This window comes from Vombatus ursinus, unplaced genomic scaffold, assembly GCF_900497805.2.
Source record: "Vombatus ursinus unplaced genomic scaffold, bare-nosed wombat genome assembly UNPS02004698.1, whole genome shotgun sequence".
In the NCBI taxonomy this organism is placed as follows: domain Eukaryota; kingdom Metazoa; phylum Chordata; class Mammalia; order Diprotodontia; family Vombatidae; genus Vombatus; species Vombatus ursinus.
In genome coordinates this window covers 453163-469116 of record NW_020944476.1, presented here as the reverse complement: position 1 = coordinate 469116, position 15954 = coordinate 453163, and the positions used below count along the sequence as shown (strand labels likewise).

General features: G+C 40.3%; 1 protein-coding gene across 1 annotated transcript in view; it reads left to right on the top strand.

The window, feature by feature from the left end:
• Positions 1-15954, top strand: part of PKHD1 (PKHD1, fibrocystin/polyductin) — a 492125-nt gene that overhangs the window by 45788 nt on the left and 430383 nt on the right. Inside the window, exons 12-14 of the mRNA XM_027840287.1 lie at positions 751-852; positions 3157-3252; positions 10663-10804. Coding sequence (XP_027696088.1) covers positions 751-852; positions 3157-3252; positions 10663-10804 — 340 coding nt within the window. The remainder of the gene's footprint in view (positions 1-750; positions 853-3156; positions 3253-10662; positions 10805-15954) is intronic.

Sequence of the window (15954 nt, the reverse complement as noted above, 5' to 3'; positions counted from 1 at the left end):
TGGTGATCATTTATTGTCATCCTCCCTACTCTAATTTTTGTTGTTGTTGCTGTTGAATCATTTCAGTTATGTCCGACTATCTATGACCCCATTTGGGGTTTTCTTGGCAAAGATACTAGAGTGGCTTTGCCATTTCCTTCTTCAGCTCATTTTACAGATGAGGAAACTGAGGCAAACAGAGTTAAGTGACTTGCCCAGGGTTACATAGCTAGTAAAGTCTGAAGCCAGATTTGAACATAGGTCCTCCTGACTCCAGGCCTGGTGTTCTATACTGTGCCACCTAGCTGCCCTCTAGTTTAATTGAGGAAACTGATACCTAGGGAAGATGTGGGTTGATTGAGGTCATATAAGTAACAAGGAGCTGTACTGGGATTTGAACCTAGGTCATAGGAGTTTATCATCATAGATTTGGAGTTGGAAGTGAATCTAGTTTTTAGCTTGTCCAGCTGCATTTTTATAGATGAAGAAACAAGCCCAGTGAGCTAGTGACATGCCCAAGGTCTTCTTATTCCTCTTATTACAAATTCAGTGCTCTGTCTGCTGTTCCTAATCCTTTGTCCAATTTCCTCCATTTCTCCTGGTTTTCTCTTTGCCTTTCCATGTTTCTCTTCTTTCTCTATGTCTGTTTGGAAATGGCTTTAAATGGAGAGAGTCTGCTTTCCCCAGAGTCATTGCTGTGCCAACTCTTTTGATTTCCAAACACATTGGGGTAATCCAGATCATGAAGCTGACTTTTTATTTCTTCTGTAGAAATACTGTCTGTGTTTCCAGCAACTGGGAGCCTGGGTGGAGGAACAGACATCACCATCACAGGAAACTTCTTTGATTTTCCTGCCCAGGTTACTGTTGCAGGTAGCTAAGATACAGTAATTGTCTTTCACTGTAGTGCTGTTTTGGGGCTGGTAATATTTTTTTCTCCTTTTGATTGGTGGGAATTCAGTCTCACAAATTTCTTGAGCGTCTGTGTGTAAAGGACTTTGCTAGGAGTTGGGGAGATTAAAAAGATAAATATAATTCCTCCCTGCCTTTAAAAAGCTTATGGTTCAGTAGAGGAGATTATAGGGACAGGGATTGGACCTGAGATTTCACTGACATAGGAAACTTTGCAATGAGGAAACTTCCTCTATAAGTGCAGGTCAGAACCTTAGTGGAAATTTATAGTTTTATGATATCAGATTGCTTACCATCTAAGGCAGGGGTGGAGGGGAGGAAGAGAGAAACAGAATTTTGAAGTCAAAAAGTTAAAAAAAATGTTAAAAACATTTTAACATTAATTGAAGGAAAATAAAATATTGTAAAATGAAAAAAAAGAAATTTATATTTTTAATGAAGTACCTAGAATACTGGTGTCAAACTCAAATTGAAACAAGGGCCACTAGACTGTATATAAGGACCCTTGCAGGCCTCATATTGACTTAGAAAACCACATGTTAAAATTATCTATATTTTATTGTTTTTTATTGTTTTGTTCGTTAAATATTTCCCACTTACATTTTAATCTGATTTGGGCCACATTCAAGAGTGTTGTTAACCATATGTTTGATACCTTTGTCCTAGAGTGCTGAGAAATAAAGTGATTTGTCCAGGCGTGATGTATGAAAAGTCTGAAAGATATAATTTCTGGGTAGCTAATGGTCATTTTATTAATTATGATTAGTGAATAATTAAGAAAATGTGGTCAATGGCTTTCTCTTGTAAACCAAAAATCTTTAATGCCTTTGGAAGAATAGATGTTCCAAACAGGTGGAAATCAACTCTTTTTGGTTAACAATTACTGAGAGAATGAGTATTATAATAAGAGGTAGGCTTATTCTAATAAGGGGTTGGTGGATGTGACTTTGATTTTGTCACTCTTACTCATCTCTACCAAGACCACCCCTGTCTTGGGCAATCTAGACAAAGGGATCTACCTTTACCCAAGTCACTTATGTTCTAGTTGGGTGAGATCTCACCCAAGACTGAGGAGAATGTTAACCCAATCTTATCTATCAGTCATGTCCTTCACAAGAACTGGACTTTGAATAAAGAAATAGAAAAGGAAAAATCCTAAATCCCCTAATACTAATTGATTATTAATATAAGAGAAAAATAATCGTTTCTTTCACCGGGATTGTCACACAGCCAACATGTACCAATAGGTGAGACTTGAATTCAGGTGATCCTGGCCCTGAGGCCAACTGCCTATCCACTATGCCACACTCTCTTTGCAGGAGAGGAGATGGGGCCTATACAAATACAAGATAGAATGTGGAAGTTCAATACTTGTACATATACAAAGAGCTATGTGAATACAGAACAAGTGGGAAAGATGATTTCAATCTGAGAGGTTTGAGAAAGGATCATAGAATCTTAGATTTAGAACTGCAAAAGAATTTAGAGTTCACCTAACCCAACCTTTCCACCTCACAGAGATGGAAAATAGGGTCCAAAGAATTTAGGTAACTGAACCACAATCTCACAGGTAGTAAATAGTAGAATCATGATTTTAAGCCAGGTCCTTGACTCCAAATCCAGTCCTTTCCCCCTGGGCCACCTTGTTTATAGAAGAGAAGGTCTTTAAACATGACTTTAAAAATTGGATATGAATTTGACAAGAGAAGATGGTTGAAGTAGGCAACCTTTGAGCAAAGGTATGAAGGCAGGATGATGTAGGAAAGTGCTTTGGGGATAGCTATTTCTTTGTGTCTCTTCCCTTTTTGATGATGTGGTGACTTCTTCCCCTCCCACCAATGTTTCACCAACTCAGCATAGTATAGTAGAAGGAACACCTGGACAGGAGTCAAGAAACTTGGGTTCTAGTCTTGGCTCTGCCTGGAAAATAGGGGAGCTAAAGTAAAGGATCTCTGGGGTAATCATAATACTTAACATTTGTATAGTGCTTACTATGCGCAAAGCGCTTTACAATTATAGTCTCATTTGATCTTCACAACAACCCTAGGAGGTAGGTACTATTATTATCCCCATTTTACAGATGAGGAAATTGATGCCCAGGGAGATTAAGCAACTCAACAAAGGTTACCCAGATAGTAAATAGCCAAGGTGAGATTTGAACCCAGTCCCATTGACTCCAGAACCTAAGCTCAAGATGGCTCTTTCCAGTTATTGTCTATTTCAGATTTTTTGACTTATCCTGTTCTTCTCTCATGTTGTTATTAGACATCCCATGTGAAATCAAATACATCTCTCCAAGGAAGATTGAGTGTACCACTGGGCCCCTGAAGCAGGGTACAAAGCTCACATCACCTCAACCAGGTAAGGAAGCACCAGTGTACTTCTTGCTATTTTCTTTAGGCAAGGGACAGGGTAAGGAGAGTATTTGAACTCTTTTGAGTTAAATTCTCAGCCACAAACTCAGCAGATAATTAACTCAGATAACTAGCACTATGCTTATGAAGCCAAGGTCCTGAGCATGAATTCTAAGTTGGACAGCTAGCTTTGATTTGTTCCACAGCTTCAAACTATGTCCCTAATCTTGGCCAGCCATCTTATTAACTCACGTGATTGTTTACTAGAGAAAAAGAGAGACAATCCATCACAGCTACTGGAGATACAACTCCCAGGGCATGCCCTACTGATGGTGGCTAAGCAGTCTCAAATTTATCTACAAAGAATGCTATGTTATTTTGTTGTTTAGTCATTTTTCAGTCACAGTGTGACCCCATTTGGGGTTTTCTTGGTAAAGATACCAGAGTGGTTTGCCATTTCTTTCTCTAGCTCATTTTACAGGTGAAGAAACTGAGGCAAACAGAGTTAAGTGACTTGCCCAGGGTCACACAGCTAGTAAGTGTCTGAGGCCGTATTTGAATTCATGAAGATGAGTCTTCCTGACTCCAGGTTCAGCACTCTATCCACTGTGCTGCTTAGCTACCCTCATCTATGTTAATGGACAATAATAATAGCTCATATTTTTAGTGCTTTAAGGGTTGCAAAGTGTTTTGCCTATGTTGCCTTATTTGATTAATAACAGCTTGCATTTATATATAGCTTACTATATGCTAGGCACTGTACTAAACACTTTGCAATTATTATTTGATTCTCACAACTATCCTATGATGTAGGTGCTATTTTTATCCCCATTTTACAGATAAAGAAACTGAGGCAAACAGAGATTTAATTGCTCAAGGTCACACAACCAGTCTGAGGCTGGATTTAATTCTCAACAAAACCCTACCAGAGAGGTGCTACTATCATCCCCACTTTTCAGATGAGGAAACTGATCCTCAGAGACTTTAAATGACTCTATTAGAATTATATAGCTGAGAATCATAGGATCATAACTTTAGATTTAGATGGAATATCAGAGGCTTTCTAGTCTGTCCCATTTCTTTTGCAGATGAAGAAACCAAAGCCTAGGAAAGATAAAGGATTTACCCAAGGTCATTTATGTAGTAAGCATCTAAGGCGGGATTTGAACTGGTCCCCAGACTCCAGGGCCAATGCACTACACCACACTGCCTCTTTATGAGTGTCTGAGGAAGTTTTCCCCACTCCAAGTCCTGCAGAAAGTAACAAATGCCTCATTAGTTATAGACAAAGCCTATTAGAACTTAGAGATTGGAGCACAAGGAAGGTCACTCAAATATCTTTCCTTCTCTGTTATGGGCAGCTGTTCTCTGCCTTGAAATGACTTTACCATCAGTTTATTGTAAATGAAACAGGCAAAAGCTGGAGAGGAGAATATAGTCTGTTCCACCACTGGCCTCAAGAGTCTTTAAAATCCACCCTCTCAGGGCTCTGAGATGAAAAGGACAAAACTTTTCAAGGTGTGTCAAACACTGCTGGAGCTCACGCTGTTTCCCTTTAGGAACAACAGGCTCAGCTGTAGTTAGAAACTGAGGGCAGGTGGCATGTCACCTGCCCCTGGATCCAGGGGAGAAACCCTTGGATTCCACATCAGGGAACTGACTGCGGAGAGGCTTTCTTTTATAGTTAACAACTGGCGGGAGCTGTCTTCTCCAGAGTGCCAAGCACTTAGAGGAAATTGGCCCCGCAGGAGAAGACACCTTTCTAAGGAAAGGCCACTCAGGTGTGGAAATGGCTGCAAAGCTCCTGCTCAGGGATTCCCTGGGGCCCAATTCTTCTGTCTCGACTCTGATGAAGTTCCCATCTAAGGAAAGGAAACCACTGAAACGAGTGATTGAAAGCAACAAGTCTTGCTTGCATAAGGAAAGAGTACTGGGTCCCTCTGTAAGCAAGTAATCCCCGTGCTGGCGGCTCGGGTAACAGTGGTGTGATATGCTGAATGCAGCTGTTGAGAGGACAAGTTGACAATGTCCCTTGCCTCAGCAGGGGTCTGCGTAGCTCCTTTGTGGGAGGACAAAACACTTTTCTTAAAGCAGATGTTCTTAACTTTTTTTTTTTTTTCATGTTGGTCCATTTTGGCAGTCTGGTGAAGTCTATGGACCCTTTCTCATATACTGTTTTTAATCCAATCCAATCCAATAAACATTTATTAAGGGCCTACTACATGCCAGTCACTGTGCTAAGTGCTTTTTAAAGACATAAAATAAAATGAAATATAAAGGAAATCAATTATATATATGATATGATATAAAGATATATTATACATATGATTTAATATATAAACATCAATCTATGTTTTATATATGTATATATATACCAAAAATATATATTCTTTTCAAAGAAAAGAAATACTAAACCCTTATAAATGTGATAGATAGATAAATGTATCTATCTCATATATAAGGGTTTTGTGTTCCTTTTTTTTTTTTTAATTCAGACCCCAAGTTAAGAATCCTTGATTAGAAGTTGCCTTCATAGTAGTGCCCTCCTACTTGCCACCCCTCTCGGCCTTAGGTGGTGCGTGTAATCATGTTTTATTCATTTTTAAAGCTATTTTCTTGGTTGATAATGCTTATCTGAGCATGTTCCCCTCAAAACATTCTCTCTCTCTTTTTCTCTCCCTCTCTCTCCCTCTCTCTCTCTGAACTCCAATGACTCTCTGTTACCTCAAGGATCAAATATGAAAGCCCCTGGTAGTGTATAAAACCCTTCATAACCTGTGTCTGTGCCCCCTCCCCCATACCTTTCCAGTCTTCTTATACCTTCGCTCAACCCCATATACTCTGAGATTCAGTGACACTGGCTTCCTTGCAGTTCCGCAAACAAGACACTCCATCTCCTGAATAGTCGTTTTTACTGGTTTTCTCTCATGCCTGAAATGTTCTCCCTTTTCCTCTCTGCTTCTTGACTCCCCTGGTTTCCTTCAAGTCCCAGCTAAAATCCCATCTTCAACAGGAAGCCTTTCCTGATCCCCCTTAATTCTGGCATCTTCACTCTGTTGACTATTTCTTACTTTTCCTGGATATAGCTTGTTTGTACAAAGCTGTTTGCATGTTGTCTTTCCCCCATTAGACTGTGAACTCTTGAGAGCAGAGACTGTCTTTTGCTTTTGTTTGTAATCCCAGTGCCTTAGCTCAGTGCCTCAAACCTAATATATGCTTAATACATGGCAACTAACTTTTTGCCAATGTGCAATTTGTCCCTGGAACACCTAAAAACTAAACGCAAGTAGCAAAAGTATGCATCATGTCTCTTTGCTCGGATGTGCATTTTTTAAACATGTTTTCCCCCAATTACATGTAAATACAATTTAAAACATTTTTTAAAAAAGTTTTGAATTCCAAATTCTCTCCCTTCCTCCCCTCCCTGAGACAGCAAACAACCTGATAGAAGTTATATGTGTATAATCATGTAAAATATTAGGTATTTTGTTCAAGAAGACTCAAATAAAAAAAGGAAGGATAAAAGAAAGAAGGAAGGAAGGAAGAAAGAAAGAAGGAAAAGAAAGAAAGAAGGAAGGAAGGAAAGAAGGCAAGGAAGAAAGAAAAAAAGGTGAAAAATGGTATGCTTTAGTTTGTATTAAGACAACATCAGTTCTTTGGAGGTGGATAGCATTTTTTCCTTTGGGATTGTCTTGGATCATTGTATTGCTAAGAATAGCTAAGATATTCACAGTTCTTTACTGTACAGTGTTGCTGTTACTGTACACAGTGTTCTGGTTCTACTCACTTCACTTTACATCACTTCATGTAAGTCTTTTGGATCTGCAATCTTACAGAGAAAGTTTTTGCATCAAGTGTGTTCAGGGGGTTGCCGGGTCATCCAGAGGAGGGGAGATTATCTTAAGGAATCCTCAGGTGGAAGGGACTCCTCAAAACTGTAAGCAACCTTCATGTACATCAGGTCCAAGCCACACCCAATCATTAATCCCTTCTACAACATACATAAGAAGTGATCATCCCTATTTTACTTAGAGACGACCACTTGGGGGAACATATTGTCTACTGAGAAAGTCCACGTTAGCCTGGGGCAGCTCTATATGGGAGGAAGTTTTTCTCTACAAACTTGACCAACCTAGATATGCCCCTACAACTTCTGTCTGTTGCTCCTAGCTTTATCCCTTGGGGCCAAGCAGAACAAGCTTAATCCCTCTTCCCTATGACAGCCTTTTAATCCTGGAATTTGAGCCAAGCCAACAAGCATTTATTAAGTACCTATTTATGCCAGGTACTGTGCTAAGTGTGAGGGTTGAAGTCTCTTCCAACTCTTCCTGACCTATTTGGGATTTTCTTGGCAAAGACACTGTAGTGGTTTGCCATTTCCTTCTGCAGCTCATTTTTACAGATGAGGAACTGAAACAAACAGGGTTAAGTGACTTGGCCAGGGTCACACAGTTAGTAAGTGCCTGATGCCAAATTTGAACTGAGGAAGATGAGTCTTTCTGATTCTAGGCTCCCAACTCTGTCTGCTGCACCACCTAGCTGTTAGAGATGCAAAGAAAGGCAAAAATAGTCCCTGGTCTCCCGGAGTTCACAATCTAATGGGGGAGTTAACTCACCTATCATGTCACCTTCTTCAGCCTTACATTCCCAGTTACAGCTTTAACATTCTAAATTAGTTTCCTTGCAAATTCTACCCATTGCTTCCCATTTTGTCTTCCTGTGTCAAGCAGAGAAACTGAATCATTTTGTAGCATTTGTTGCTGAGTCATTTCAGTCACGTTTGACTCTTTATGACCCCATCTAGCTTCCATAGCATAGTGCCATGGAAAAAGCACTGGATTGGCATTAGAGGATCTAGGTTCAAATACCAGTTTTTCCACCCTCATTACTCATGTCACATTGGGCAAGTAACTTAACCTCTGGGCCTCATTTATCCCCATGTGCAGGGAAATGAAAGACTGCCTTTAAAGTCCCTTCTAACTCTAAATATTTATGTGAATCGACTATCCTGTAACCACCCTTTAAATACATGAAAACAGTTATCATGTTCCTCCCAAATCTTCTCATTCCCGATAAGCATGTTCACTCCCCTCATTCAGTCAGTCCTCATATGACATTATCTCAAGGATCTTACCAAACTGGTTGCCTTTGTCTGGATATCCACCAGCTTATGAAGTCCTGCCTAAAATATGGTGCCAACAAATGGATATAACATTACAGATATGTTCTAACCAGGTCAGAGGACAGAGGGATGACACCTCCTATTCCTGGACACTGTGCCTCTCGATGCTGCCCCAGATTGCTTTGGCATTTATGGCTGTTATATTACACTGTTGAGTCATATCAAGCTTGTAGTTCAGTAAAACCCTTAGATATATTTAAAGATGACCTGCTCTCTTGTACTTGTGAAGTTGGCTTCTTGCCTCTAGATAAGGATGTTGACTAACTACAAGTAGTTCCCCCATCAAAAATAGCCATACATTTGTTTCCCAACTAGAATTTCCTCCCAGTATGTGACTATATTTGATAGCCTCTTTTCCAAATGTCCATTTCTTATTTTAGTCTCATGTTATTAAACCCTAACAAGTGTTTCTTTCCATGCACATTATCTCCATTCCTTGGTTCTCTGCCCTTTTCTTCCACTCAGAAGTGACCCTTTAGAGGAATTTTCTATTCCGCTCAAAATAAACCTTCTAATTAATACTCTTCAACTACTCACTCTAGCCTAGATGCTACATTCTACATTAGGCAGCCCGTTTGGCCTCAAACATCTTTGCCTGATCCACAGACCCGCTCCTACCAACTACATATCCTGAGTTTCAGCTGTCTCATCTCAGTCTCTCTCTTCATTCCTCTCACATTGTGTTGTTGATGGCAAGTTGCTATTAGCAACAAATTACAAATGAGTGAATGAGCAAGCATTTATTACTAAGCTTCTGTAGTGTGGGGCAGCTAGCTGGCAAAGTGTATAGAGCGCTGGACTTGGATTCAGGACATCTCATCTTCATGAATTCATATCCAGTCTCAGACACTTACTAGCTGTGTGACCCTGGGCAAGAAACTTAACCCTGTTTGCCTCAGTTTCCTCATCTGTAAAATGAGCTGGAGAAAGAAACTGCCAAGGAAACCCAAAAAAAGGGGTCATGCAGAGTTTGACATGACTGAAACAATCGAACAGTAACAAACCTAGAATGTTCCAGGCATTGTGCTGGGTATTTGGGAATACAAATTTTGTCCACAAGGAACTTACCGGAAGAGATGGAATGTAGGATCATAGCATCATAAATTTGGAATTAAAAGGGACCTAGAGGTCACCTAGTCTAACTCTTTTTTATTGTTGAGGAGATTGAGACCCAGAGAGATTAAATGACTTGCCTAAGGTCACACAGATTTGTTAACTAACTAGCAGAGCCAGGCATCTAACTGGATTCTCTAACTCCCAAACCAATGATCTTTCAGAAAGGAAGTCATAGAGATTGTGAGTGTAGCCACAGGGCAATCAATTATCATCCCTTTCCAATGGCAATGGTTGCATTGATTTAATTATTGTTCTCAGACAAAGGGCAAGGGATGGAAAGGGATTGAATTTTTTAATGTAATGCCTATCTACAGTGACAGGGCAGATGGCAAAATACCCAGATTGAGGAGCACATGGCTTCCACGGTTTTCTGGTGGATGGGTAGATTGGATGGAAAGCATGCTCAGCATCCAGCTATATATGGTAGATTAGATGAGTTTTCATTTATTCAGCAGCCATGATAGTTTAGTCTTAAGGCAGAGAGCCAAAGATGAGTGAATTAATTCTCCCAGGTTGGCTGGGTAATAGGGGGCTTGGTTTCTGGAGCGAGACGTTTCTGTTCTTGGTGGTGAGAAAAGGTTGTTGTAGCAGAACATACTGCAAGATGCTTGCCCTGGATAGGCTGTAATTTCCTTTTAGATGTCTGTATAGGGACAAGAGGAAAAAAAGTCTCAAAAATAGGCTCCAGATAGTAGAACAGAATGGAAAAGTACTGGGACTAAAATCAGGAAAATCAGAGTTTCTGCTTTGGAAGAGCTCAAATTCTAATTTGGGGAGACAACGTATATAGGAGAGTTCAGCTACATGGAAGATAGAAAGGCCCAGGGTTCCTTAGGATTTAACAGTGGGCAGATGGCAAGGCTGAGGGGTCATTAGGGTTCTAGTGGGATCCCTGTAAGCAGGGAGAAGAGTGGGACCACTGGGGAAGGTTCCATAAGTCTGGTGGCCTCTGGCCTCTGGTGCCTTCTGGCTGTCTCTGATTGGATGGGGTTTAGGCTTTAAAAATAATTTAATAATAACCTTTCTTTCTATTTAACTGTTGGCTTTATGGTAGATTCCATTGACCTTCAGTTTAGAGTCTAAAGGCTTTTGATTCTTTTAATGGCATTTATCTTACAGGCAATCGAGGACTTCTCTTTGAAGCTGGAGATGTTCAGGAGGGCCTAGATCTCACCAACACCACCCCTGGCTACAGATGGCAGATTGTTCCCAATGCTAGCTCTCCATTTGGATTCCGGTCAGAGGCAGGGCAACATTTCAGGTATGAGATAGATTTTGGGAAAAGATGGGGGAGCCATGACATTACAAGCAAGAAACTTGAAGTGAGAAAACAAAATGTATTTCCATTTAAGGGGAGGGTAAGTGAGATTTTAAAAGCATCATTTTGTTTGTAAAGCTATTTATTTACCTGATAAGGATTGCCTCAGTGCCACATGGCCTTGGGTATACTGATTAGTCACTAGTTAGGGCTGTGTTGCAGCTGGCTCCTACTGGAAGACATGATAATTATTAAATTTTCAATGGGAACATGTACACTTTGGAAATCAGCAAATTCTACAAATCAGGACTTAATTCATTATTTTGTTGATCATTTTGACTTAAGGTGGAGAAATTGTTAACAAAAATGCAGATTAAACTGAAAACTGTTATACCATACATTTCCCCCCCTCAGCACACCATAGCATTAGCTAGTTGAATGGCTATAGAATTTAGTCTCTTAGGCTAGGGGCTGCCACCCTTTTTGTGGCTGAGGACCTTCTTGATGTCAACATTTCATGGACTAACACAGCATTGTAGCTAGATTATTAATATCTGTCCTTAAGAGAGAGCGTGATGCTGTGGATAGGGCACTAGAGCTGGTCTTGAGAACCTGGACTCAAATCTCATCTTAATGACTAATTATGTGACCCTGGGCAAATTTCTTAACCTGGCCTCCATGGACTTGTTTGGTTAATGAAAAATATATTTTGATGTCTGCATTTTAATATAATTGGTTCCCTTTGTAATCCTATGTATTTTATTTTGTGCCTGAGAAAGGGGTCTATGGATTTCATTGGACTAAGGTTTTACTAGCCTGTCAGAGAATGTGACATGAAAAAAAGATTAAAAATCTCAGACATAACCTCTCTATGTCCCCCCATGCCCAAATCTGGGCTTTTTCTTTTGCTGTGATACAGTAGTCATGTTCATTCCTACACCTGTTAGCCCCAAATGTTTTAGTTCAGTGTGGCATGTGAAATCAAACTGGTGCGTGGTCAGTGGTTGGGAACACAATGAGGTCATTTCAGAAACAACAATTTTCAAATTCAACATTTAAATAAGTGAATATTATGGGGAGACAATGTGCTACAGCAGAAAGAAAGCTGGCTCTAGAGTTGGAGAACCTGAATTCCAATGCCACCTATGACACGCAACTTTTTATTTCTGTGTGCTTGGGCAAGTCATATAACCTCCTCTGGCCTCAGTCCTTATCTATGTGGTGTGGAGGTCGGCCTAGATGGCCTCTGACGTTATTGGTTAAAAAAAAAAAGGCACTGTGATAGGTGCTGGGGTTATGAATACAGAAACAAAAAAGTAGCTCTGCCCTCAAGGACATTACATTCTACTTGGGGGAGGGGTACAAAATGTACATGGAGAGGTAAATGCAAAGTCATTTGAGAAGGGAGAGAATCCTAAAATTTGAGTAGATCAGGAAATCGATCAATAAGTTTTGATTAAGCACCAGGTTAGCCACTGTGCTAAATTCTGGGGATACAAAGAAAAGCAAAAACCAACATCTGGTCTTAAGGAGCTCATGGTAAGATGGTTCCTTCCATCAAGGAATGTGTTCAAATAAAAGAGACTATATCTATATGTACACACAGAAATCAATAAATAATCAATACATGAAAGATAAACATAGAATAGATGGAAAGTAACCTTAGAGGGAATGACACTAGCTTCTGGGAGAAGCAGGAAAGGCCTCCTGGAGGAGATGTTTCTTGAGCTGATTCTTGAAGGAGGTTGAGGATTCTAAGACTAATTGTTTTGGATAGAGAGTATTCCAGGCATAAAGAACAGCCCCTGCCGAGGCGCAGAGATGAAAGACAGAGACTGAGTCTCAAGTATGAGAAACGATAGGTAAATCGGTACGGCTGGATCATAGAGTGAATGGAGGGCAGCCATGTAGGAATACTGGAAAGGTAGGAAGGAGCCAGTTTGTAAGGAATTTATCCTGGGGATGCTTCATAAAGAAGCTCCAGCTGAGCTTGTAAGGAAGATAAACGTTCTGAGAGGTAGGGACATGGAGGGAATGTATTCCAGGCATGGGAAGTGAGGTTGGGTGTATTGGGGGTGGGTGTTGTGCAGTTTGTGTGAATGCATATGCTTCTAACATAGGATCATAGATTTGGAACAGGAAGGCCCTTATTTACAGGTTATCAATCTCCAATCTTTCTCTTTCTGTCTGTCTGTCTGTCTGTCTGTCTCTGCTGTCTGTCTGTCTCTGTCTCTCTCTCTCTGTCTCTTTCTCTCTCTCTGTCTCTCTGTCTCTGTCTCTGTCTCTCTCTCTCTCTCTCTGTCTCTCTCTCCAATACAAGGGAAGAGAAGATCAGGAATGGACTCTTAGGTGCTGTAGAGGGTGAAGAATTGAAATTTCTGGGATTGAAATTTCCTGGGTCTTGTCCTGAGCAAGGTTCCAATTTGAGAAGGGCAATGAGGGTAAGGGATGAATGGCAGAAGATGCCAGCCTGGCAACAGTAGTTACAGGAAAGGCACAAGAGTTCCAGATGGGGGGAGAACTCAACAAGTCTTTATGATTCCAAGCATACATTTAGACATTGTCATATGCACATAATCAAGTTTCACATGCCTCATATGCCCGGCTTCCAGTGTCTCTCTCCCAAGTACTACAAAATAGAGTAATGAGGTATTGGATAGGACATTTGACTTGGAGTCAGGAAGTTTTGAGTTCAATTCCCACCTCACTTACTAGCTGTGTGACTCTGGAATAGTCTTTTAAATTCTCTGTGCCTCAGTTTCATCATCTGTAAAATGAGGGAGTTATACTCAATGGCTTCTAAGGCCCTTTTCCAATTTAAAGCTAGGTTTTTGTTATGTTAGGCTTAAAGTCTGGTGGGGTATATTTAAGGGTCCAAGTCCATAATCATTCTGTTCTTGTAACATATGAATGACTCATGATTATACCCCCAGTTAGAGAAAGAAAACTCTCTAGCTATGGGGTGGGTGGTTGGGATCTCAGTTCTTTGTTGGCAAAAGTCACTCTCTCTATGTGGCTCTCAGAACTGTCATATACCTTTGTGCCATAAGCAAAGAGACATAAGGAAATGCCAAGGGTAGGATCAACCACAGGTACTTGTGAAAAATCAGATTAGGTCAATTAGATATGGTCTTAAAAAAATAGAAAAAAAAAACACCCTTATAAACAAGTGCCCTTCTTATTTAGCTGATGGAAGACAGAGGAAGTGGATAAAGACCATAAGTTCCTCTCTATCTGTTTTTTAATTCAAGTATTCCAGCCACCTGGGTGAGTGATCCTGATAAAAACAGTCTTCTCCATTTAACTTTTTTCACTCATGCTCCCTGCAGGCATATGTTTGAAGAGAGGGTCTGAATCATATTTCCATAAGTACTGTCCTGATCTTACTCCCAGTATGTGAGTGTGTAAGGGATAAAGAGTGGAGGATGGTGTGTGTGGGGAAACCCTACCATCTCCATCCTTTCCCTTCATTCTCTCTCCTTCTTTGTCACAGGAGACAAATAAAATAGTCTGTGAAGGTCCAGACTATTCTTAGCCCATCTATAGGAGCAGTTATATTGTGGTGCCATTAAAAATACTCAAACTGGACTCAGTTGTACCTGGCATGAGCAGCCAGTGAAAGTGAATGGGTGTCACTGGTTGGGGAATAGTTGTACTGTTGTATATGAACATAATGGAATATTATTATTCTTGTCTGGACCTGTGACTTTATTGGTTTAGGGACTTCTCTCTGCCAAAGTGTATCAGCAACTGTTGCGTTATTTATAGTAAGTGACTTGCCTGGGATCACATAGCTCCAATATGTGTCAAAGGGAAGGCAGGGTGGTATGATGGAGAGAGTCATAGGTCCTTTGGTTTGGATGCCATAGCTAAATGTTGCCACCCATATAATTTTGGCCACGTCATGGAACTTCCCTGGGCTTTGGCTTCTTTTTACATTAACTGAGAGAGGTAGACTAGATGACTTTTAAGTTATAGATCTAAGATCCTATGAACCTAGCTCTTCCTGATCCTAAGGCTGCCTCTCTATCCATTATACTTCATTGTCTCTTAGTACATTATTGTGCTATGAGAAATGACAAATATGAGAAGTTCAGAGAAACATGGGAGAATTTATGTAAACTGATGCAGAGTGAATTAAGAAGGACAATAATGTGTATGACCACAACAATGTAAATGAAAAAAAATCACTAAAAAGAAGCAGAATTTTAAGCCATTGAAATACCAATAATGGTATTTCAACTAGATGGTTAAAGATGAAACGGAAAGGGAGTACTAGGGCAGAATGTTACATTCTGCCATCAGATGAGATCATTGGTTTGGTTACTTTTTTGCTTAACTCTTTTTCTTTCTTATATTCCCCCAAACCATCTCCTTGTCTTAACTTTCCTATTGCTATTGAGGGTATCACAACAGTAATGTAGAAAGCGAGGTGGCACAGTGGATAAACCGTTGGGTCTGGAATCAGGAATGCCTGAATTCAACTTAATTTCAACTACTTTCTAGTAGTGTGAGCCTGAGGAAGTCAAACTTCTGTCTGCATCAGTTTCCTCAACTGTAAAATGGAGATAAGGGGCAGCTAGGTGGCACAGTGGATAGAATGTCAGGTCTATAGTAAGAAAGACTCATCTTCCTGAATTTAAATATGGCCTTAGGCACTTATTAGCTGTGTGACCCTGGGAAAATCACTTAATCCTGTTTGTTTCAGTTTCCTAATCTGTAAAATGACCTGGAGAGCGGAATGGCAAACCACTACAGCATCTCTGCCAAGAAAACTCTAAATGAAGTCACGAAGAATTGGACATGATTGAACAGAAACAACAAAAATGGAAATAAAAAGAGTTCCTACTCCCAGGGTAGTTGTGTAGATCAAATGAGATAGTAATTATAAAGCAAAGTGCCTGGCACATAGTAGGAGCTTGATAAATGTTTGTTACCATTCACCTGGTCACCCAGGCTTACAACTTAGGTGTTTTCCTTGACTCATTATTCCCTTCATCCTTCATATCCAATCTGTTGCTAAGGACTGTGGATTTTACCTTTGTAACATCTCTTGAATATGCTCCCTTCTCTCCATCACCTCATACCATCACCATCTCCATCACCTCACGCCTTGACTGTTGCAAAAGCCTGCTTTTTCTTCCTGCCACAGT